General features: G+C 42.0%; 1 protein-coding gene across 1 annotated transcript in view; it reads right to left on the reverse strand.

Moving 5' to 3' along the window:
- Nucleotides 1-3,050: 3,050 nt before the first annotated feature.
- LOC124043994 (solute carrier family 15 member 2-like) overlaps nt 3,051-24,012 on the reverse strand; it is a 36,951-nt gene continuing 15,989 nt past the window's right edge. Inside the window, exons 4-23 of the mRNA XM_046363230.1 lie at nt 21,286-21,427; nt 17,589-17,681; nt 17,378-17,477; nt 15,593-15,683; nt 15,390-15,467; nt 11,247-11,329; nt 10,977-11,060; nt 10,596-10,685; nt 10,093-10,137; nt 9,828-9,863; nt 8,152-8,240; nt 7,185-7,266; nt 6,831-6,956; nt 6,332-6,496; nt 6,129-6,175; nt 5,817-5,924; nt 5,480-5,576; nt 5,087-5,230; nt 4,580-4,684; nt 3,051-4,299 (exon numbers count right to left, since the gene is read on the reverse strand). Of these exons, the coding sequence (XP_046219186.1) occupies nt 4,066-4,299; nt 4,580-4,684; nt 5,087-5,230; nt 5,480-5,576; nt 5,817-5,924; nt 6,129-6,175; nt 6,332-6,496; nt 6,831-6,956; nt 7,185-7,266; nt 8,152-8,240; nt 9,828-9,863; nt 10,093-10,137; nt 10,596-10,685; nt 10,977-11,060; nt 11,247-11,329; nt 15,390-15,467; nt 15,593-15,683; nt 17,378-17,477; nt 17,589-17,681; nt 21,286-21,427 (2,039 nt within the window). The 3' untranslated portion in view covers nt 3,051-4,065. The remainder of the gene's footprint in view (nt 4,300-4,579; nt 4,685-5,086; nt 5,231-5,479; nt 5,577-5,816; nt 5,925-6,128; nt 6,176-6,331; nt 6,497-6,830; nt 6,957-7,184; nt 7,267-8,151; nt 8,241-9,827; nt 9,864-10,092; nt 10,138-10,595; nt 10,686-10,976; nt 11,061-11,246; nt 11,330-15,389; nt 15,468-15,592; nt 15,684-17,377; nt 17,478-17,588; nt 17,682-21,285; nt 21,428-24,012) is intronic.

Here is a 24,012-nt window from a genome sequence, read left to right on the forward strand (position 1 = left end):
GCACCTTTATTTAACCAGGTAGGCTAGTTGAGAACAAGTTCTCATTTACAACTGCAACCTGGCCAAGATAAAGCAAAGCAGTGTGACACAAACAACAACACAGAGTTACACATGGAATAAATAAACATACAGTCAATAATACAATAGGGAAAAGTCTATATACAGTTGAATATATATACCAATTGTCATTGACAATGACCATAGGACTTGTGAAGACGACATAAACAGATGTTGGACCAGGTTACCTTGACCCTGACTTATCCTCTTCACACTCTACTCTATGTCAAAATATTGACAGTTCAGTTGGCACTTGTCACAAGCCACAACGAACCCTCTGTACCTTGCAGAATCTGATGGTACATTTGTCACACTCAGGGTCATTCTCAGTGCAGTCTGACCATTTGTTGTCCTTATAAGAACATAGATCACAGGGAGGAATGTGTCCCATTTGGCTGAGGTCCAGGGAAAGACAAAAGTCCCAGGAATGGAGCATAGAACAACAGAGAGGAGATGACTGAATTCCAACCCACCCATATTGACAAATCTGTCTAGCTCCAATTAGCATTCAAGCATTTGAGTTGTTGACTGACCTTATGCTAGAGATTGCCTAGCCTAAAACTTGGCTTTTTAGGTAAGAAATTAAGAGCTCGAAAGAGGGTGCAGAACAAAGGATTACATGTGTGAGACTAGTTAAGAGACAGAGACCTTGTAAACATACAGTACTGACCATAGTCCCTGAGGTATGTCAACCCTGAGTAAGGTGGATTGTGCCGAAACATTGGTTCTTTTGGTTTCGACTATCTTTATTTGTCTGAAGGAGGGGTTGCTGGTACTGATGTGAACATGCAGTACCTGAAGCTGGCTGTGGGGGCCTGAATAGAGACTAACCGATCCAGGATACACCAGCAGGGGGCCATCCAGTGACCCGTACAGGGCATATCGTGACTCCAAGGTCCAAGCTTGGAACACTAGCCCTTCATCACCACCAGCAGAGGACTCCTACTCACCCTCCTCTTCCTTACAATCTACTGTACCCTTCGGCCCCCACCTCATCCCTGTGACCTGGAACCAGAATGGCAAACAGAAAACTACAGAGCAGAACCCCAAAGAGAAAGACGGACCATCAACATCCAAAGACTGTGACAGAGTCAGGCCTAGCAGACCTGGTTGTGGGAGTAGAGCCCACACCAGCATGGAGGGGAGACATGTCCAATCGCCAGTTCAGCCTCAGACCCTCTAGTGTTACCAGAGCCAGGCTACAGAGATATAGGAAGGTCACCACCTGGGGACAGATACGAGGGTGACGGAGCACACTGCCCCATATCCATCATCACCAACGACCTACTGCAGTGCCTGGTTCACCCTAAGTTCATCACTAGAGTCACTGAACTATTGACTGAGAAACAGTCAGATCAGGGACAGCCCCAACATAGCCTCATAGTCTGCATTACAATGTTCATACTTGCATACTACTTAGAATGAATGCCATACTACATTACTTCATACTAAGTGGTAAGCTAATATATGGATATTGCAGCAGAGTCTAACACTCACAGAAGAAGTAGATTGACTGTTAAAAGAGTAGTTAACTATTTTACAACTTGATGTTAGATGGTTAATTGCCTGGAAAGTAGTCTATGGGCCAGGAGAAACTGTAATCTATGGTTCAGTTCTCTTTACACATCCACTACAAACTTCAGCTAACTTTAGCCACCACAGGCTAACAATCAATGGAAGTGATGGGACATGTGAGCGTGTTTTTTTCAATGGCCAAATCACCTTTAACATAAAACTAAATGTAGAGTTGATTTTAATTGATTTCAGGGGATTTGGACTTTTTTACATGCTCTCTCTTCCATTGATTGTTAGCTTGTGGTGGCTAAGGTTAGCTGGCATTTGTTGTGGCTGTTTAGAGAAAAACTATAATTCAGGGTTCAGTTATCTTGGCCCATCGACTAATTTATGGGTTAAGAAACATCTAATATCAAGTTGTAAAATAGTGAACTACTCCTTTAATTAAGTTCCCTCAATTGTTAAAAAGCATGAAAACAGTCATCTGTAAGTATATCGTTTTGGACTTCGTTGAGTAACACTTGAAAAGCACCACAACACTCATCAAAGAAGTAGATTGTAAATAAGTTCCCTTAAGTGTTAAAAAGGGGGAAGGAGATCCGTAAGACAGTTGACTTGAGTACCTGAGGTAGTGAAGGTAGATCCTAGTAGTAAAACCTCTGACAGTGGCTCTTTTGTCCTCTAATACTACTGCTGAGATCCTCTCTGTGGAGTTAGCAGTGTTTTAGAGATTTGGAAACCACGGAATGAACTTCTGTGCTCTGCAGTGCCCACATGGGAAATCCTGCCTGGCTCATAGTTATTCCAGTGTCAGAGAAGGAAAAAGGAAAGAGATGCTCCTTCTTTTTCTACCCCCTTAGATATGGTTTATTGTAGTCTGTTATATGACTATTATAATATTGGGGACTCAGTTCCATGAGGTCAAATCCAAGACAAGATTATTTCTTACATTCTTATCATGTTTTGTTGTCTTGTGCTATTAGTTTAATTCATTTAATTCTATACACGCCGAGCAAATAGTACTCAAATAGCACTTAGAATGACTTTGTATGATCCTAATCTTTGTAATAATAGTGATATCTCTCAGACGTCGGCTACATTTTCTGCATTACATTCCCCAGCTGTTTACATCCCAAATGGCACCCTATTATCTATTTAGTGCACTACTTTTGACCAGAGCCCTATAGGTGCCATTTGGAATGGTAGAATGTCAGCCTGTTATGAAACAGTGATTAATGAAGGTTGTCTAAGGAGTGATGGATGTAATATGTCCATTACTAGGAAGTGGTGTGATTGCTTTCTGTCGGTAGTCATGGATCTGTGATAAGGGAAGCAAATCCCACGAGCCAAAGCCATGAATGAGTAAAGATTATAAATGTGCATACCGATTCCATCAACAGTGAGCTAGTCCTGCAAAGCCATAAGAGTAGTAAGCTTTCCAGTGACACCATCAGAAATAAAAGTATAAAATATTCAACTAGAGAAATATACACCTTTTTATTTAGCATTTCATTTTTTATTTACAGTAAAATTACAAGAAAATGTTTCTCAAGATTAGAAAATGTTATGCTGATGATTAGGAGCAGCATGTCTTCTCTAGAGTGCCTTGAGACTTTTCCCTGACTCCATAGTTGTTCCCCGCGATGAAATTGGGGAGGGGACTGTGGATTTGTCTCCATCCTTCCTTTTGTTCATACGTTAGTCACACACAATATCTCAGACACCACCGGGCCAATTCTGACGAAAATTGGGTGAATGATTGCGTCTTGCCGCAGAGATCCAGCTTTTACAAAATTACACTGATTGGCCAAGGCGTGGAGCTATAGTAATTAACAGAAATTTGCTAGTCACACACAATATCTCAATTAGCCCACGCTGGTGGCGCTGCATCATTTGTGCGGGACTACATGTTTATTGTTGCCTTTGTCATGTGTACTTTGGTTTAGTCAAGTATTACTGGACTTCAGTCTACTCCAGTTTTGTCTCAAGTAGCCAGTATGAAGAGGGACCATTTTTACAATGTTCTGTTATTGTGTTGTTTTTGGATAGGTTCCCAATCATGTATCATTAACTGTAAGAGACAGTTGTGTTCCTTGTCTACTATGAACAACATTATAAACAGGAAGCTAACGTTTGTTTAATTATGTGCAGTACTGCAAAATTCTGTAAAATGTTACAAATTCACAAAAATTCAATTTATTTTGCCATAAAGTATTTCAACAATGTTGTTTTGTTCCTACTGGTCCTGGTTTCACCTGTGGATTTTGAGGTGTCTAGGTTGGAGTGCTAACTCTGGTTAGTACATAAGATCACACAGACAGGGTGTGACAACAACAAACTACATACAGTAAGGCTCAGTCAAAATATACTCAAACAGCATTCACCAAATCGTAATGCTTTGCTTCGATTTACCAATGCATAAAAACATTCCACAATAGGGGCTTACAGGTCTATCGAGGGGGGAAGTCGTAACACAGTACGTCAGTCACCAAGCTACATCTTAGTGACCTTCTCTATTGGGTTCAAGTACATACTGTTGTCTGTCTGGTCCATGTGGTATTTCTGGTTCTTTTTCAAGTTGTCTTCATCATCGTCGTCATTGACGGTCTTGTCTGGGAACAGCTTGTCTAGCTCGTCGGGGTCTACGTAGGTGTAGAAGTAAGCCATGATGGAGAAGATGATGCAGACTGCCACCAGGAGGCCAGCGAACAGCAGGAACTCCATCCACTGGGAATTAGAAGTTCGACTCAACATTAAACACATTCAACACAGGCCTATGTTGTTATTTGAAGGCCATATTTATTACCCTGGTGTACTCTACTTGAGAAAGGGACCAAGACAGTAATGATGTTGTGATTGGTTGCCCTCTAGTGGACTACCACAGACATTTGGTTCTGTGTTTTTAACTGTTTTATGCAGTCTATGGGTTCAATGGTGCAATGACAAGATCTTCTAAACAGCACAGTGAAAACAAAAGCACTCTTCTACTACTGGGACTGAGACTTACCTGATCCAGACCTGCCCCCTCTGCGACGATCAGCACAATGACATTGCCAAAGGCTACAGTCAGCAGCCAGCCGGCCTGCAGCACTGACTTCATGTTAGCTGGGGCCTGTATTGAACATAGACCAAAATATTGTTTATCATTGGTGGGGAAAAGCAGGGACAGATCACAAAGCTCTGGGGGATATTAACGATGATGCACACGTTCTTTACTCAGACATTATATTCTCTCCTTGTAAAGGCGGAATTCCAAATAATCAACCCATAACCTTGTAATCCCCCTATGCATTTCATGTAGATCTGAAAGGGTTCAGGTTGGTATAAGCAATATAGTTTTAGCTTCATCTTGCCCTCTGAAAGTCTAGGTAGAATTTTCATCATATTGGACACCCCAATTCTTTCAGATATTCAGAGGTACCTACAGTATGTAGGCATTTTAGGCTTATTATCAATACTCAACCAATAACCAATTACTAATCACTGCTGACCTGCGAGGAAGACAACTACTGACCTGTGAGTAGGAGAACTCGAGGCCTGTGATGGAGAACATGACTTCTCCCGCTGTGATCAGGACGTATTGTGGAATCTGCCAGGCTATATGGACATTGTTGGCCTTCACATCCTCCATTTTCTGGAGAATGATCTCTCCAGGGTCCTGGGAAAAAAAGTAGAGGAGGTTAGTACTGTATGCCAGTGCAGGCACTGAAAATGCTAACAATACCAAGGTTGTGGGTTCAATTAACGCAGGGATCACATACACTTACTAGTTTAACTACCAGGTAGCTAGTACTGTGCTAGTCCAGGTATTTATAGTTATACTGGCTTCAGGCTGTAGCAGGAAACACATATAGTATCGACAGTATGGTATTTTCTGGTCTCATGTAAAGCCAGTGGCCTGACTCACTCCTTTGAGAATGACAGTGTACGAGGCTCCAAAGTCAAGCAGGCCCAGGGTGATGAGGAAATTCTGTGAGCCTGATGTACACTTATCATTTGTGTACCTGTGAGAGATGGGATAGGTGAAGGATTTAGAGAAGGCAGAGGTAAAAGTGATCTGTGGATACTGAGATATGATCTAGTATTGTATCTATTACCGATTTGATAATATATCAGTCAGATTTTCAATGTTAGAAAATGAGGAATATCAATTATAGGATATTCTGTCAGTGGACTGGGATGATATACTTTCATATTTGTTAAGATGAACTGCAATGGAAAGGTAATATGCAAGTCATACTCACTCTTTTCTTTCCACACTGTTATGGGGAGATATGCCATAGTCAGCAGGTACGTAAAAATCCACAGCACCTACTGTTATGTTCACAGCCTCGCTCCGTGTGTTGATGAATCTGTTCGAGACAGTGACCATGTTAAATGCTTCAGCTCCAACACATTTCTAATGCAGGTATGTAGAGATGGGATAAAGTATATTCATTGATCTATGGCTGACAGTCATGGGGAACATGTATTTTTCCATTGTACAAGATGACTTCACAAGATGATGAACTCTTATTCTTTCCTCCAGTTAAATTCAGACATAGAAACATCATTACCTCAGGTACGCTTCCATTTTTTCACTTTTATGTATGTTGTCTGTCGCCTATATTATGAAACAATAAATAAAAAATAAACAGAACAGATCATGAAAGTTGGAAATACAGAAATAATTTCTCTAGTAGGCTATTAAGAAGAGCTACCACATCGTTCAATAACTTTTGTAATCATTATGGTGCTTCAGATCAGACTTCAGACTCACTAGTTGACACACAATCCCAGAACCATTGCTGTGCAGGACGAGAGTGTAGGCTTTCTGCTCTGTGAAGGACTGGACACACTGGTAAAGGATTTCATTTTGGGTGACTGCCATATTGATGGTCTTGTTGTGTCCCCCTAGTTGAATATGCTGATATGCTGGTGGATCCTAATGGACAGACACAGTGGCATAGTGTATTGACAAGGTTTATGTTCACCTATATAGCCAAAACAAAAGACACGCTGACCCCAGAAGAACACACTCCTATCTGGTAGGACTGCTTTCTGTAAGAGCTGCTGTCAACGTTTATAAATACATGTTATACGCATAGCATTAACAACTTAAGTTAAGTTCATAGAAATAGAATTACAGGAATGTACAAAGCCACAGCAATTTGGCCACACCCTCATGGGTACATGAATTATATGGTTAGGTTACAGTAAAACATCCTGTAATGTGCTTTACTGTTGTATTGTTTTACAAAACTGACCATCTAGTTTACCTCATAGGATTTGATGGGTTGTGAGAAGAGGTTACTCCCGGGGATGTTCAGTTTGATGTCACTGACAGCCAGATTGTAGACCTGTAGCAGACATTGTCCCTGTGGCGCAGGCTCTACCACCGTTTTCTACCAGAGGCAAGGAGAAGATAGAGGGGACATTAGAATCAAGGTAGTCTCTTCCCACAGCTACAGCTGCTATAGGTAGGGTAAAACGCCATGATTCTGTCACTATGGATTTAAAGAGGTCGTTTCAGAAGTTATTGAGAATTATGATAATCTTGCAAAAACACGATTAGGGATTTTTCTGGCAAGTTATACAAACAGTGAAATTGAGCCAGAGATGTTTAGTCTTACCGTGACATTGACCTCCACCAAGGTGGCAGAACCGAAGGCCAGCGCTGCAAAGATCATACCCACGGCCATCTTCTTCAGCGGCCTGAGAAGAGATGGAAGAATCTGACAATAAAACAATCTGACCCCACACTACCCTTAGATACCTTACACTACACTACACGTATAGACTTTTAAAGATGCCCTCAAGGATCTTAAGCACAACAAATTTGTTACATATAGTACGAATTGGATAGCTTTTTCTGCATGACATAACAAAGCATACGAAATGGATGTATATGATTTGATGACGTAGTACACAAAACACGGGGACCCCTTTTGGCTTGTGAGCACCACTTTCAAAACTACTGGCTGAATTTATACAAACGTTTGAGAGTGCACCTTTAACAGAGTGCTTGACGGTCAACTCACATTGGTCAACATTGTCCCTAACCACGTGCTACTACACAGTGCTAACCAGTAGTACACAGTTGCTACTACACAGTAACAACAATTTCTGTTCTCAGAAATGACTCATTTGGTCAGTTGTTTTATATCTCTGCAGGAGAAGACGTTTGCACAACATTGTTTCCACGTATCTTTCACCCATCTCTATGACACGATAAGATCACAAGGTTTGGTAGAGCAGCTACAAATGTTTTCTTTATGGCCAACGGGCAGCTGTGTAAGCCACATGATGCCTGTTCTTGCACCATTCCTTACTCCTTTAGTTTCCTCATAAAAGATGACTTTGGAACGCTGTAGTGTCCACCGTCAGCTAAAGCTCCCGCTCGTTTAGAGACGGGCTGTATCTGAAAACGTAGCCTTGCTTCCTTCATCCTTGCTTCCCCAATTGTCCTTAAAACGCATTGGAGAAGATGATCCAAGGTCCCTCCTCCAATGAGCTTTGATAGGAAAGGCATGGAATTGCGGAAATAAGGACGGAAGAAGGATGAGACAGCTAGTGTTCAGACACACAAGGTCCACTCACGTGAGATTGATCCTACACAGGCCTATGAGTGGGTACACAACCATGTCAAAGATAGGCACAAACACGAGGATCAGCAGAGCGTTTAACATCTGAAAAAATAAGCAAGAACAAAACACAGGGCACACGCCTATAAATGACAATAAAAAATCCCCTAAAAATATCATAAAATCATAAAGGTTAATGAAGCATACTTATAAAAGACACCCGTAAATATTTGTACTCAATGTTCTCAATAAAAAGATAGCATTATGGTGGTAATATCCATTATAAAAGGGTTTGGGTTCAGGAGAAAACAAGTGTGATCTTAGTCAAGGTCATGAGAGAGATAACCCATGGTTACAGTTCTAAACTCAGCAAAAAAAAGAAATGTCTTCTCACTGTCAACTGCGTATATTTTCAGCAAACTTAACATGTGTAAATATTTGAATGAACATAACAAGATTCAACAACTGAGATATAAACTGAACAAGTTCCACAGACATGTGACTAACAGAAATGCATCTCCTCCTCATGTACTGCACCAGATTTGCCAGTTCTTGCTGTGAGATGTTACCCCACTCTTCCACCAAGGCACCTGCAAGTTCTTGGACATTTCTGGCGGGGAATGGCCCTAACCCTCACCCTCCGATCCAACAGGTCCCAGACGTGCTCAATGGGATTGAGATCCGGGCTCGTCGCTGACCATGGAAGAATACTGACATTCCAGTCTTGCAGGAAATCACGTACATAATGAGCAAAACCGCAACTCGTCAGTGAAGAGCACTTTTTGCCAGTCCTGTCTGGTCCAGCGACGGTGGGTTTGTGCCCATAGGCGATGTTGTTCCCGGTGATGTCTGGTGAGGACCTGCCTTACAACAGGCCTACAAGCCCCCGGTCCAGCCTCTCTCAGCCTATTGCGGAAAGTCTGAGCACTGATGGAGGGATTGTGCATTCCTGGTGTAACTCGGGCAGTTGTTGTTGCCATCCTGTACCTGTCCCGCAGGTGTGATGCTCGGATGTACCGATCCTGTGCAGGTGTTGTTACACGTGGTCTGCCACTGCGAGGACGATCAGCTGTCCGTCCTGTCTCCCTGTAGCGCTGTCTTAGGTGTCTCACAGCAAGGACATTGCAATATATTGCCCTGGCCACATCGGCAGTCCTCATGCCTCCTTGCAGCATGCAGATGAGCAGGGATCCTAGGCATTTTTCTTTTGGTGTTTTCAGAGGTAGTAGAAAGGCCTCTTTAGTGTCCTAGGTTTTCATAACTGTAACCTTAATTGCCTACCGTCTGTAAGCTGTTAGTGTCTTAATGACCGTTCCACAGGTGCATGTTCATTAATTGGTTATGGTTCATTGCAAGCATGGGAAACAGTTTTTAAACTCTTTACAATGAAGATTTGTGAAGTTAGTTGGATTTTTACGAATTATCTTTGAAAGACAAGGTCCTGAAAAAGGGATGTTTCTTTTTTTGCTGAGTTTAGTATAAAGATTATAAGCAGTAGTAATGTATTATGTACTGTTAGGAAGTGAGTAACCTAACGGAGCAGGCGTAAAGAAACTATTGAGCCGAAGACTCCATATCCATTTTTCAGGGGAAGCGGAAGTTAGGTTGAAATACTGTATCCCTGAAAACTGGAAACACCGGCTTTCTGTAGACCGCGCAGAGAGTGGGAAGAGAGTAAGGAACTGCAGGTACCTGCATTTGATCAGGCTTCAGGACAAATGTTGATCCCTGTAACATGGAGACCGATTTTACAACAAGATCTCAATTTCAGATTACAGTCAACGATAATAAAACAATTCAGAATACTATGAAATCATAAATATTGTACAATCATCTTTTACCACAGTTGTAAAGCACATTGCTACACAAAGAAATAAACTTACGAAGACCATTCACTGCGAGACTCATACCACTGTTGTTATGTACTGTACATTGAAAGAAAGAAAAAGGAACTTACGAAGGCCATGTTCATCCGCGTGGCCTGGAGAGTCCAACGGGATCCCTACAGCATCACAAAACAAAGACGGCTGAATGTTATCATGTTATCACTGGCCCATTCATTGTATTCTATGGCACTGAATAGCTGGTTCGCCATCACCATTCACTTCAATGGCATAATCAGACCTCATTAATCCAATGTTCTAACATGCCTAATGGAAAGCCAAACTAAATGTTAGATGTGTGTTTGGAATTTGCAGTTATCCCTAATCAGATGGTAGTGTGGTGCTGTTTGTTGTTGGCCAGAGGAGAGGAGCCTTAGGCAAGCAGAACTTGGGGTCCCAGAGGGCAAAGCTGGTTGAAATTACTGTCTTAACTTTGTCCATACCCATTGTATTGGACTGTATCTTGGGTTTCGGAATCATGAAAGGAATTGCTTAGGCCGGGGCTTTTTAACAGTGAGGGTGGTGATTACTGTTCTCGTGAGGCTGGTTAGGGTAAGGGTAAGCGTTGGGTCCTTACCTGCTGGTCAAACAGAGCCCAGAACATGGGCAGAGGGATGTAGAGCACTAGAACCCTTAGGACCATCTTAATCTCATGGATCAGACGTCTCTGTAGAGAAACACATAGGAAACCATACATTATGGGTCACTATCAGGAGAGACTTCTTTATACATACACATATACCTTCTCCTGTAGACGTTCACCTGTATGCCAGATCACCAAAGACTAAATGCAATTTTATGAAAATGTTAGGGACAATAGGGTTTTCTTATCTTTATATTATCTTATCATATCTTAATCTGAAACACAGTTAATGGGGGCAGTCAAAAGCTCCATGAAGTCATTCTAGTCGTCACTGGAGTTAATCAGAAAAAGTTATTTCATTCTTGATAATCATACCGGATACTTGTCCTCTGCCCAGTCCAGCCAGTGTTTCTTCTTAGGGTCATATTTAGAGCTCTTCCAACGGTTCTTGATGGCCAACTGTAGGGTGGAGGGAACAGGAGCAGTCATGGTACAATATTCAGCCCAGGGACAGAGGTTTATCTTTCTGTAATCTCAGAACCCAGAACCAAAGTGTGCTGGCCAGCAATGTTAACAGTCTGCCACGAGAGACATCTTTCTATGGAAGTATATGACTGCTGAGAGAGTGAGAGATGGATGACTTACCCCCATGCACTTACACACATCCAACAAGATGTTCCCCTCCGGTGGACTCTTCTTATACATGCCACTTCCAGAGATGAACACAACTACAAAGACATAAACATATAACGAGTGGAGTTTGAGTAGATGTTGAGTAGAAGTTGTGCTAAACTCAGCAAAAAAAGAAAAGTCCCTTTTTCAGGACCCTGTCTTCCAAAGATAATTCGTAAAAATCCAAAATAACTTCACAGATCTTCATTGTAAATGGTTTAAACAATGTTTCCCATGCTTGTTCAATGAACCATAAACACCTGCACAGGATTGGTACATCCGAACATCACACCTGCGGGACAGGTACAGGATGGCAACAACAACTGCCCGAGTTACACCAGGAACGCACAATCCCTCCATCAGTGCTCAGACTGTCCACAATAGGCTGAGAGACGCTGGACTAAGGGTTTGTAGGCCTGTTGTAAGGCAGGTCCTCACCAGACATCACCGGGAACAACGTCGCCTATGGGCACAAACCCACAGGACTGGCAAAAAGTGCTCTTCACTGACGAGTCGCGGTTTTGTCTCACAGGGGTGAGGTCGGATTCACGTTTATCGTCGAAGGAATAAGCGTTACACCAAGGCCTGTACTCTGGAGCAGGATTGATTTGGAGGTGGTGGGTCTGTCATGGTCTGGGGCGGTGTGTCACAGCATCATGAAACTGAGCTTGTTGTCATTGCAGGCAATCTCAACGTTGTGTGTTACAGGGAAGACATCCTCCTCCCTCATGTGGTATCCTTCCCGCAGGCTCATCCTGACATGACCATCCAGCATTGCAATGCCACCAGCCATACTGCTCGTTATGTGCGTGATTTCCTGCAAGACAGGAATGTCAGTGTTCTGCCATGGCCAGCAAATAGCCTAGATCTCAATCCCATTGAGCACGTCTGGGACCTGTTGGATCAGAGGGTGAGGGCTAGGGCTAGGGCCATCCCCCCAGAAATGCCCGGGAACTTGCAGGTGCCTTGGTGGAAGAGTGGGGTAACATCTCACAGCAAGAACTGGCAAATCTGGTGCAGCCCATGAGGAGGAGATGCACTGCAGTACTTAACTTCTCTAGGGTAGGGGGCAGCATTGGGAATTTTGGATGAAAGTGTGCCCAAATTAAATTGCCTGCTACTCAGCCATAAAAGCTAGAATATGCATAATTAGTATATTTGGATAGAAAACACTCTGAAGTTTCAAAAACTGTTTGAATGATGTCTGTGAGTATAACAGAACTCATATGGCAGGCAAAAAACTGAGAGAGAAATCCAACGAGGAAGTGGAAATCTTTGTAGTTTTTCAACTCTTGGCCTATGGGGTCATATTGCAGTTCCCAAGGCTTCCACTAGATGTCAACTGTCTTTAGAACCTTGTTTGATGCTTCTACTGTGAAGTGGGGGCGAATGAGAGGGGAATGAGTCAGAGGTCTGCCAGAGAGCCACGAGCTGGCTACGCTCGTTCACGTGAGAGTTAGCTTGCGTTCCATTGCATTTCTGAAGACAAAGGAATTCTCCGGTTGGAACAGTATTGAAGATTTATGTTAAAAACATCCTAAAGATTGATTCTATACTTCGTTTGACATGTTTCTGCGGACTGTAACGGAACTTTTTGACTGATGAATTTGGAATACTGGGCTAAATGCGCAAACAACAAGGAGGTATTTGGACATAAATGATGTCAACATTATCGATCAAACAAACATTCATTGTGGAACTGGGATTCCTGGGAGTGCATTCTGATGAAGATCATCAAAGGTAAGTGAATATTTATAATGCTATTTCTGACTTCTGTTGACTCCAACATAGCGGATATCTGTTTGGCTTGATTTGTTGTCTGAGCGCTCTACTCAGATTATTGCATGGTTTGCTTTTTCCGTAGATTTAAAAGTTTTTTTAAAATCTGACACAGCAGTTGCATTAAGGAGAAGAGGATCTAAAATTCCATGCATAACAGTTGTATCTTTTAGCAATGTTTATTATGAGTATTTCTGTAAATTGATGTGGCTCTCTGCAAAATCACCGGATGTTTTGGAACTACTGAACATAACGCGCCAATGTAAACAAATACATGCATTGTGTAACATGAAGTCCTATGAGTGTCATCTGATGAAGATCATCAAAGGTTAGTGATTAATTTTATCTCTATTTCTGCTTTTTGGCTGGAAAAATGGCTGTGTTTTTCTGTGACTTGGCTCTGACCTAACATAATCGTTTGGTGTGCTTTCGTCGTAAAGCCTTTTTGAAATCGGACACTGTGGTTGGATTTACAACAAGTGTATCTTTAAAAGGGTGTAAAATACATGTATGTCTGAGGAATTTTAATTATGGGAATTCTGTTGTTTTGAATTTGGCGCCCTGCAGTTTCACTGGCTGTTGACGAGGTAGGACGCTAGCGTTAATGTTAGTGCAGATGGTGACCACACCAGATACTGACTGTTACTTTTGATTTTGACCCCTCCTTTGTTCAGGGACACATTATTCCATTTCTGTTAGTCACATGTCTGTGGAAATTGTTCAGTTTATATCTCAGTTGTTGAATCTTGTTATGTTCATACAAATATTTACACATGTTAAGTTTGCTGAAAATAAACGCAGTTACAGTGAGAAGACAATTCTTTTTTGCTGAGTTTATTATACATTGGTTATTAAAAAAACTGATTGTAGGGCCTCCCGGGTGGTGCAGTGGTTAAGGGCGCTGTACTGCAGCGTCAGCTGTGCCATCAGAGACTCTGGGTTCGCGCCCAGGCTTTGTCCGGTAGGGATGTCCTTGTCTCATCGCGCACCAGCGACTCCTGTGGCGGGCCAGTAACCAAGGTTGCCAGGTGCACGGTGTTTCCTCCGACACGTTGGTGGGGCTGGCTTCCGGGTTGGATGCGCGCTGTGTTAAGAAGCAGTTGGTTTGTGTATCGGAGGACACATGACTTTCAACCTTCGTCTCTCCCGAGCCCGTACGGGAGTTGTAGCGATGAGACAAGATAGTAGCTACTAAAAACAATTGGATACCATGAAAAAGGGGAAAAATTCTAAAAAATAAAAATACAAAATAAAAATAATTAAAAAACTGATTGTAAATGTACTATGGCAATACAGTTTTATGAGTGTTGGTCTCCTCCAAAGCGCACCTGCAAACAAACTATCATCACTGTTGTCTTTCTGTCAGACCAAGGGGAAACTGAGGGGAGATGGACGTGTGGGAGTTCCCAATGAGTTCCCGAAGTGAAGTCCTTTTGGAATGTAAAAATTGGAATTCTAGGAGTTCCTAGATAAGCTTTTTCCACCCATGGTCATCTCCGAATGGTTAGTAATCAAGACCCTTACTCTCTGTTATAGTAAACTTCTTGACTACACACTGAAGAGTGTTGATGATGTGTGCTATCTGGGTAGATGACATTTGTTTAGGAACTAAAACAAATTAGCCAAAAGACCTGCAGACTGTATTTACATATGTCAACAACATGTGTGTCCTGTTTGTATTGTTACTGTAACCCACCTACCGCTACATCAAGAATATGTTTTAACGGACAAGATAAGAAATTAGCAAATACCAGCCGTCTGTGTGTGTGTGTGTGTGTGTGTGTGTGTGTGTGTGTGTGTGTGTGTGTGTGTGTGTGTGTGTGTGTGCGTGCGTGTGCGTGCGTGCGTGCGTGCGTGCGTGCGTGCGTGCGTGCGCGCCTATGCATGTTTGTGTATGTCTAACACAGTTCTATGTTGTTTTGACTGGCGAGGCTCCATGTTTACCAGGCCCTACACACACATCGGTGTTCCTGCCATTAGGGTCTTTCTGCTGACTGCCTCAGAATCCCATTCTTCTTTAGGGTTCACTGCCTCTGCCTGGCTAAAGCATGCTCTATCAAAACAAACTCTGTTTTCCGACTCGGGGGCCACAGCCCCCCACTGTTACCCATAATGGTAGCTTGCCTATGTGAAAAGTAGCTCATGTATACACGTCTGCTGCACAACCAGGCCTGTGCTGAATGCATTCAATACATACTTTACCCAGCAGGCAAGGTTGTAATCTGGTAAAGTAATAACATCATTTCTACCAGGTTTACTAACTGGGTATATTCTAGTCTCAAGTAGAAATCCAGACTGGCTTCATAAGAAGAGGTGTGAAGAAGAAAGTACACTCACCTAGAGCAATGACCATCAAAATCGCTGGTACTCCGAAGGCAAGAGCATAGCAGTCACCACCAAAACACTGCACATCTCCTGCAAGTATAAGAACACACATACAATACAGTTATGCTGTGCTATCTATGCAGCAGCCATATGCAATTTCAGAGGCCAAAGCCCTCAATATTAAGGTTAGGATTAAGGTTAATGTTGACACGAACCTCGCAATATTGGTGTGATGAGTGTCGATAAGACACTCCCACCATTGATGGACATGTAGAAAATGGAGAAGAATTTCCTCCTTTCATTTGTCTGAGGGAAGAGGGGAGAAAACCAATGATGGTGAACACTGTTTAATATCAGAAAATCAATTTAGATTAGTTCTTTTACAGCTCAATAAAGTTGTTTTCTTCAATTCATGGCTGAATTTCTATCATATTTCTACTTCAATAGCCCTTCAACAAAACACATTTTAGTAATCACAGATGTTAGATTGAACCATCCCTCACATATTGCAGTGACAGTATGAAAGCAGGGGTTGGAACTGAAAATAGTTTCTAATTATTTTGTTCTGAACAGAAGTATTATTATTTTCTCTTCGTTCCACTGTTCTGAACCGGTTCGGGCCCCAAAAAAGTACAGATATACACTACTGTTCAAAAGTTTGGGAAAGAAGTTTTTGAAAGAAAAGCACATTTTGTCCATTAAGGTAACATCAAATTGATCAGAAATGCAGTGTAGACATCGTTAATGTTGCAAATTACTATTGTAGCTGGAAATGGCTGATTTTTTATGGAATATCTACAAAGGCTGAACACTCCTGTGTTCCAATGGCACGTTGTGTTAGCTAATCCAAGTTGATCATTTTAAAAGGCTAATTGATCATTAGAAATGCTTTTGCAATTATGTTAGTATAGCTGAAAACTTTTGTGCTTATTAAAGAAGCAATAAAACTGGCCTTCTTTAGACTAGTTGAGTATCTGGAGCATCAGCATTTGTGGATTCGATTACAGGCCCAAAATGGGCAGAAACAAAGAACTTTCTTCAGAAACTTGTCAGTCTATTCTTGTTCTGAGAAAAGAAAGCTATTCCGTGCCAGAAATTGCCAAGAAACTGAAGATCTCGTACAATGCTGTGTACTACTTCCTTCACAGAACAGCGCAAATTGGATCTAACCAGAATAGAAAGAGGAGTGGGAGGCTCCGGTACACAACTGAGCAAGAGGACAAGTACATTAGAGTGTCTAGTTTGAGAAACAGATGCCTCACAAGTCCTCAACTGGCAGCTTCATTAAATAGTACCCGCCATACACCAGTCTCAACGTCAACAGTGAAGAGGCGACTCCAGGATGCTGGCCTTCTAGGCATGTTTTTTTTACATTTAGCTTGACATTAAATTGCTTCACCAATCAGTGCGGATAGACCAGCTTTCTTTGGAGCGGGAAAGTCTACACATAAATGCATACCCACTGGCAAAGATTTCCAGCTGGCAGCAATACAATTAAAATCCCATTTTACCTTTTGTAGTTAATAAATCCACTGTGAAATGTGATAACTATAGTATCCTTAACTAGCATTAAAAAAGCTAATCCATTCTTTTAGACAACTCTTCCTCATTTATGGATCATGCTTGTAATGTTGTCAGTAGGCTACAAAGTAACCTATGCTTCAGAGGGGGAGAGGAACCCTACAGATAACGCATACCCACTGGCAAAGATTTCCAGCTGACAGGAAGACACTGGAATAAGTTTCTGAGTGACAGAGTGCGGGCTTTGCATAGGCTCTTTGTTGTAATTTTTGTGGGACTGGAAAAAAATACCCGGAATGTAAAATTACGTTATTTACCATTTCCCATGCCTTTAAAATAATGTTTCTGTTTCGGAACAGTATAGGTCACTTTCGTTTCCGGTTTGGGTTCTGTTCCTCAAATAATTTCGTTATTTTCCGTTTTTTTGGTTCTGTTCCCTGAAAAGTTCCAACCCTATTTTGGATATAATAGTCTCTTACATGCTCTTCATCAAACTGGTCACCTCCGAACGCTGCTACACAGGGTTTGATACCTCCTGTACCAAAGGCTATGAGGATCAGACCCACCATAGACAGTACTCTAGAACACACACACATACACACACAGAGCACAGCGTTAGATGTCAGATTGGTCAACACATTTACAGGGCAACATTTCTAGCTCTTAATCAATCAGTGATCAACTACTCACATGTGTATGGTTGAGTCCCCCACACTCGGTATGGCCCCAACAGACTTGATGATGTGACCGAGCACATAGACAACAGAGAGGTAGATAATGGTCCTGTGGATGACATGACACACAGTAGTTACTTTCACAATTAGCTTAGAATAGAAAATAATAGAATACTTGAAACCACAATAGATCAAACAGAGTATATTTCCCTTTAAGGGATGAAAAGACTCTGAAATTTCCATCCCTAACTATAACATTTTCAGACACCATATATAACTGTAAAAGGGGGTTGCGTTGTAATCTACTGCAGAGATAGCCCAAAGAGTTGTATCTTACTATCCCGGTCTGTGCACAAACAACTGGAGCTTCTACTTAAATGTAGAAAAAAATCCACCTTTCCAGAAACAAGTCTCTCACTGTTGCCACTTGCTATAGACCACCGTCTGCCCCCAGCTGTGCCCTGGACAGCATATGCCAATTGATTGCCCCCCATCTATCTTCAGAGCTCGTGCTGTTAGGTGACCTAATCTGGGACATGTTAACACCCCAGACACCCTACAATCTAAGTGTGATGCCCTCAATCTCACACAAATTATTAATGAACCTACCAGGTACAACACCAAATCTGTAAACACGGGCACCCTCATTGATATCATCCTAACCAACCTGCCCTCCAAATACACCTCTGCTGTCTTCAACCAGGATCTCAGCGATCAGTGCCTCATTGCCTGCATCCGTATTGGGACTGCGGTCAAACGACCACCCCTCATCACTGTCAAACGCTCCCTAAAACATTTAATCGAGCAGGCCTTTTTAATCGACCTGGCCCGGGTATCCTGGAAGGATATTGATCTCATTCCGTCAGTAGAGGATGCCTGGTTATTATTTAAAAGTGCTTTCCTCACCATCTTAAATAAGTATGCCCCGTTCAAAAAATGGAGAACCAGGAACAGATATAGCCCTTGGTTCACTCCAGACCTGACTGCCCTTGACCAGCACAAAAACATCCTGTGGCGTACCACATTAGCATCGAATAGCCCCCGCGATATGCAACTTTTCAGGGAAGTTAGGAACCAATATTGTCACGCCCTGGTCGTAGTATTTTGTGTTTTTCTTCATGTATTTGGTCAGGCCAGGGTGTGACATGGGTTTTTGTATGTGGTGTGTAGATAGTGGGATTGTAGCTTAGTGGGGTGTTCTAGGTTAGTCTATGGCTGTCTGAAGTGGTTCTCAATCAGAGGCAGGTGTTTATCGTTGTCTCTGATTGGGAACCATATTTAGGCAGCCATATTCTTTGGTTGTATTGTGGGTGATTGTCCTGAGTGTCTTGATGTCCTTGTGCTGTGTTAGTTGACACAAGTATAGGCTGTTTTCGGTTTTCGTTTCTTTTATTGTTTGTAGTGTTTGTGTTTATTCGTGTTTACGTTGTGTGATTAAACATGGATCGCAATCGACACGCTGCAGTTTGGTCCGACTCTCCTTCACCATATGAAAACCGTGACAAATATATACAGGCAGTTAGGAAAGCAAAGGCTAGCTTTTTCAAACAGAAATTTACATCCTGCACAAACTTCAAAAAGTTCTGGGACACTGTAAAGTCCATGGAGAATAAGAGCACCTCCTCCCAGCTGCCCACTGCACTGAGGCTAAGAAACACTGTCACCACCGATAAATCCACAATAATTGAGAATTTCAATTTCAAGCATTTTTATACAGCTGGCCATGCTTTCCACCTGGCTACCCCTACCCTGGTCAATAGTCCTGCACCCCCCACAGCAACTTGCCCAAGACCCCCCCATTTCTCCTTCACCCAAATCCAGATAGTTGATGATCTGAAAGAGCTGCAAAATCTGGACCCCTACAAATCAGCCGGGCTAGACAATCTGGACCCTCTCTTTCTAAAATGATCTGCCGAAATTGTTGCAACCCCTATTACTAGCCTGTTCAAACTCTCTTTCATATCGTCTGAGATACCAAAAGATTGGAAAGCTACCGCAGTCATCCCCCTCTACAAAAGGGAGAGACACTCTAGACCCAAACTGCTACAGACCTATATCTATCCTACCCTGCCTCTCTAAGGTCTTTGAAAGCCATGTTAACAAACAGATCACCGACCACTTCGAAACACACCGTAACTTATCCGCTATGCAATCTGGTTTCCGAGATGGTCATGGGTGCACCTCAGCAACGCTCAAGGTCCGAAATGATATCATAACCGCCATCGATAAAAGACAATACTGTGCAGCTGTATTCATCGACTGGCCAAGGCTTTCGACTCTGTCAATCACCACATACTTATCGGCAGACTCAACAGCCTTGGTCTCTCAAATGACTGCCTCGCCTGGTTCACCAACTACTTCTCAGACAGAGTTTAGTGTGTCAAATCGGAGGGCCTGTTGTCCGGACCTCTGGCAGTCTCTATGGGGGTGCCACAGGGTTCAATTCTCGGGCAGACTATTTTCTCTGTATACATCAATGATGTCACTCTTGCTGCTGGTGATTATCTGATCCACCTATACGCAGATGGCACCATTCTGTACACTTCTGGCCCTTCTTTGGACACTGTGTTAACTAACCTCCAGACGAGCTTCAAGGCCATACAACTCTCTTTCCATGGCCTCCAACTGCTCTTAAATGCAAGTAAAACGAAATGCATGCTCTTCAACCGATCACTGCCCGCACCTGCCCGCCCGTCCAGCATCACTATTCTGGACGGTTCTGACTTAGAATATGTGGACAACTACAAATACCTAGGTGTCTGGTTAGACTGTAAACTCTCCTTCCAGACTCACATTAAGCATCTCCAATCCAAAATTAAATCTATAATCAGCTTCCTATTTCACAACAAAGCCTGTCATTTACAAAATAGCCTCCAACACTCTACTCAGCAAATTGGATGCAGTCTATCACAGTGCCATCCGTTTTGTCACCAAAGCCCCATATACTACCCACCATTGCGACCTGTATGCTCTCGTTGGCTGGCCATCGTTTCATATTCGTCACCAAACCCACTGGCTCCAGGTCATCTATAAGTCTTTGTTAGGTAAAGCCCCGCCTTATCTCAGCTCACTGGTCACCATAGCAGCACCCACCCATAGCATGCGCTCCAGCAGGTATATTTCACTGGTCATCCCCCAAAGTCAATTCCTACTTTGGCCTCCTTTCTTTCCAGTTCTCTGCAGCCAATGACTGGAACAAAATGCAAAAATCACTGAAGCTGGAGACTCATATCTCCCTCACTAACTTTAAGCACCAGCTGTCAGAGCAGCTCACAGATCACTGCACCTGTACATAGCCCATCTGTAAATAGCCCATCCAATTACCTCATGCCAATACTGTTATTTATTTTTTGCTCCTTTGCAGCCCAGTGTCTCTACTTGCACATTCATCTTCTGACATCTATCACTCCAGTGTTTAATTGCTCAATTGTAATCATTTCGCCACTATGGCCTATTTATTGCCTTACCTCAATTATCTTACATAATTTGCACACACTGTATATAGAGTTTTTCTATTGTATTATTGACTGTATGTTTGTTAATTCCACGTGTAACTCTGTGTTGTTGTTGGTGTCGCGCTGCTTTGCTTTATCTTGGCCAGGTCGCAGTTGAAAATGAGAATTTGTTCTCAACTAGCCTACCTGGTTAAATAAAGGTGAAATTAAAAATAAATGTTTTTTTTATTTTTAAAGTGGCTTCTACATCTAACTCACTTGAACTTGCCCAGCCAAGAGTCAGCGATGAGGGCCCCCAGCACAGGAGTGAAGTAGCAGAGGCTGGAGAAGGCATGGTACACTGCTGTGGAAAGGTTTGGGTCCCAATGCAGGTAGTTGATGAAGTACAATGTCAGCACCGCTACAATGAAACACAGTGTGCACCAGGTTAGGGATCAGATTTTGCAATATAATAATGTGGCTAAACAGTCTTCTGTTCTTATTTTCAATTAGCGTACAATACAATTCAACAAATACAATTTTGAGACCAACTATCTCACTGACTACTACAATGTATTTTTTTTATATGTGAGACTACGTAAACGCTTTGCTACTGAAAATAAGGATGAGATTATGTAAACTCTTTACTACTGAAAATAAGGAAATACACTTAATACCTTTTAAACTTTAAGTCCCCTATTTAGGAGACTTTCGTTATAATGTAATTGTTTTATGAAGTCATATCAAGGTTATTGGCTTATTAATCGACTTCTGTTACAGTGGGTTTTCATCAACAACGAATTTGACTGCTTCAATTAATTTAGCCTCAAATTACTCTGGGGTATCCGGGTCATATATCCACAGCCATTGGAGACTTGGGAGTACCACCTTATCGCGCATTCACTGATTGGACTGTCTGTCAATTTGTGTTGGAACGGTACATCACCGGTACATCACCGGCGCATAAGCTGCATATAGCTGCAAACTGAGAGTCTACTGGAACGTTAGAAAGTAGTTCCATCGTTCTATGACAAACACACATCAATTTCTTTAGAATTAAATTTTAAAAATTGAACAGTTTGAAGTTGTGAAACAAAACCACTTTGTTCATCACAGAGGGACAAACTTAAAAATAGATGAAAGATGAGATTGTGATGAATCAGTAGAGTTGCTGGCCAACACTGTGTTACGTTCACAGGGGGACAGAGACTACAACGAATGAGAGCAGTCCACTAGGACTGATCAGTCCACCAGTCGTTAGATTTTCCCTGACCAATAGTTACACTTGAAGTCAGAAGTTTACATACACTTAGGTTGGAGTCATTAATTAAAACTCGTTTTTCAACCAGTCCACAAATTTCTTGTTAACAAACTATAGTTTTGGCAAGTCGATTAGGACATCTACTTTGTGCATGACACCAGTAATTTTTCCAACAATTGTTTACAGAATGATTATTTCACTTATAATTTACTGTATCACAATTCCAGTGGGTCAGAAGTTTACATAGACTAAGTTGACTGTGCTTTTAAACAGCTTGGTAAATTCCAGAAAATTATGTCATGGCTGTAGAAGCTTCTGATAGGCTAATTGACGTCATTTGAGTCAATTGGAGGTGTACCTGTGGACCTATTTCAAGGGCTACATTTAAACTCAGTGCCTCTTTTCTTGACATCATGGGGAAACCAAAAGAAATCAGCCAAGACCTAGAGACCTCCACAATCAGCCAAGAAATGGGAGACCTCCACAACTCTGGTTCATCCTTGGGAGCAATTTCAAAATGCCTGAAGGTCCCACGTTCATCTGTACAAACAATAGTACGCAACTATAAACACCATGGGACCATGCAGCCATCATACCGACGTGTTCTGTCTCCTAGAGATAAACTTACTTTGGTGTGAAAAGTGCAAATCAATCACAGAACAACAGCAAAGGACGTTGTGAAGATGCTGGAGGAAACAGGTACAAAAGTCTCTATATCCACAGTAAAAAGAGTCCTATATCGACATAACCTGAAATGCCGCACAGCATTGAAGAAGCTTGCAAGCCAAAGAACACCATTCCAACCATGAAGCACAGGGTTGGCAGCATTATGTTGTGGGGGTGCATTGGTGCAGGAGGGACTGGTGCACTTCACAAAATTGATGGCATCATGGGGCCGGACAATTACGTAGATATATTGAAGCAACGTCTCAAGACATCAGTCAGGAAGTTAAAGCTTGGTTGCAAATGCGTCTTCCAAATGGACATTGACCCCAAGCATACTTCTAAAGTTGTGGCAAAATGGCTTAAGCACAACAAAGTCTAGGTATTGGAGTGGCCATCACAAAGCCCTGACCTCATTCCTATTGAAAATTTGTGGGCAGACCTGAAAAAGCGTGTGCAAGCAAGGAGCCCTACAAAGCTGACTCAGTTACACCCGCTTTGTCAGGAGGAAGGGGCCAAAATTCACCCAACTTATTGTGGGAAGCTTGTGGAAGGCTACCTGAAATGTTTGACCCAAGTTAAACAATTTAAAGGCAATGCTACCAAATACTAATTGAGTGTATGTAAACTTCTGACCCACTGGGAATGCAATGAAAGATATAAAAGCTAAAATAAATAATTCTCTCTACTATTATTCTGACATTTCTCATTCTTAAAATAAAATGATGATCCTAACTGACCTAAAACAGGGAATCTTTACTAGGATTAAATGTCAGGAATTGTGAAAAACTGAGTTTAAATGTATTTGGCGAAGGTATGTAAGCTTCCGAGTTCAACTGTATATTAAACATTATTAGGCAGCACAAATCTTATAGCATGTTAATTGTAAATGTTCATAGCATGACATTTGAAAATGAAATCTATGATGTGACTTTCTAACAGTGTAAGGTATTACAACCTACTGTTCATGGCACTCTCATGAAGATATGTTTTATATGCCCATCCACTTAACATTGACGTTCAACGGGTGGCACCCTTTTCCCTATATAGTGCACTACTTATTAAAACACTACATAATCAAT

Source organism: Oncorhynchus gorbuscha, linkage group LG09 (genome assembly GCF_021184085.1).
Source record: "Oncorhynchus gorbuscha isolate QuinsamMale2020 ecotype Even-year linkage group LG09, OgorEven_v1.0, whole genome shotgun sequence".
In the NCBI taxonomy this organism is placed as follows: Eukaryota; Metazoa; Chordata; class Actinopteri; order Salmoniformes; family Salmonidae; genus Oncorhynchus; species Oncorhynchus gorbuscha.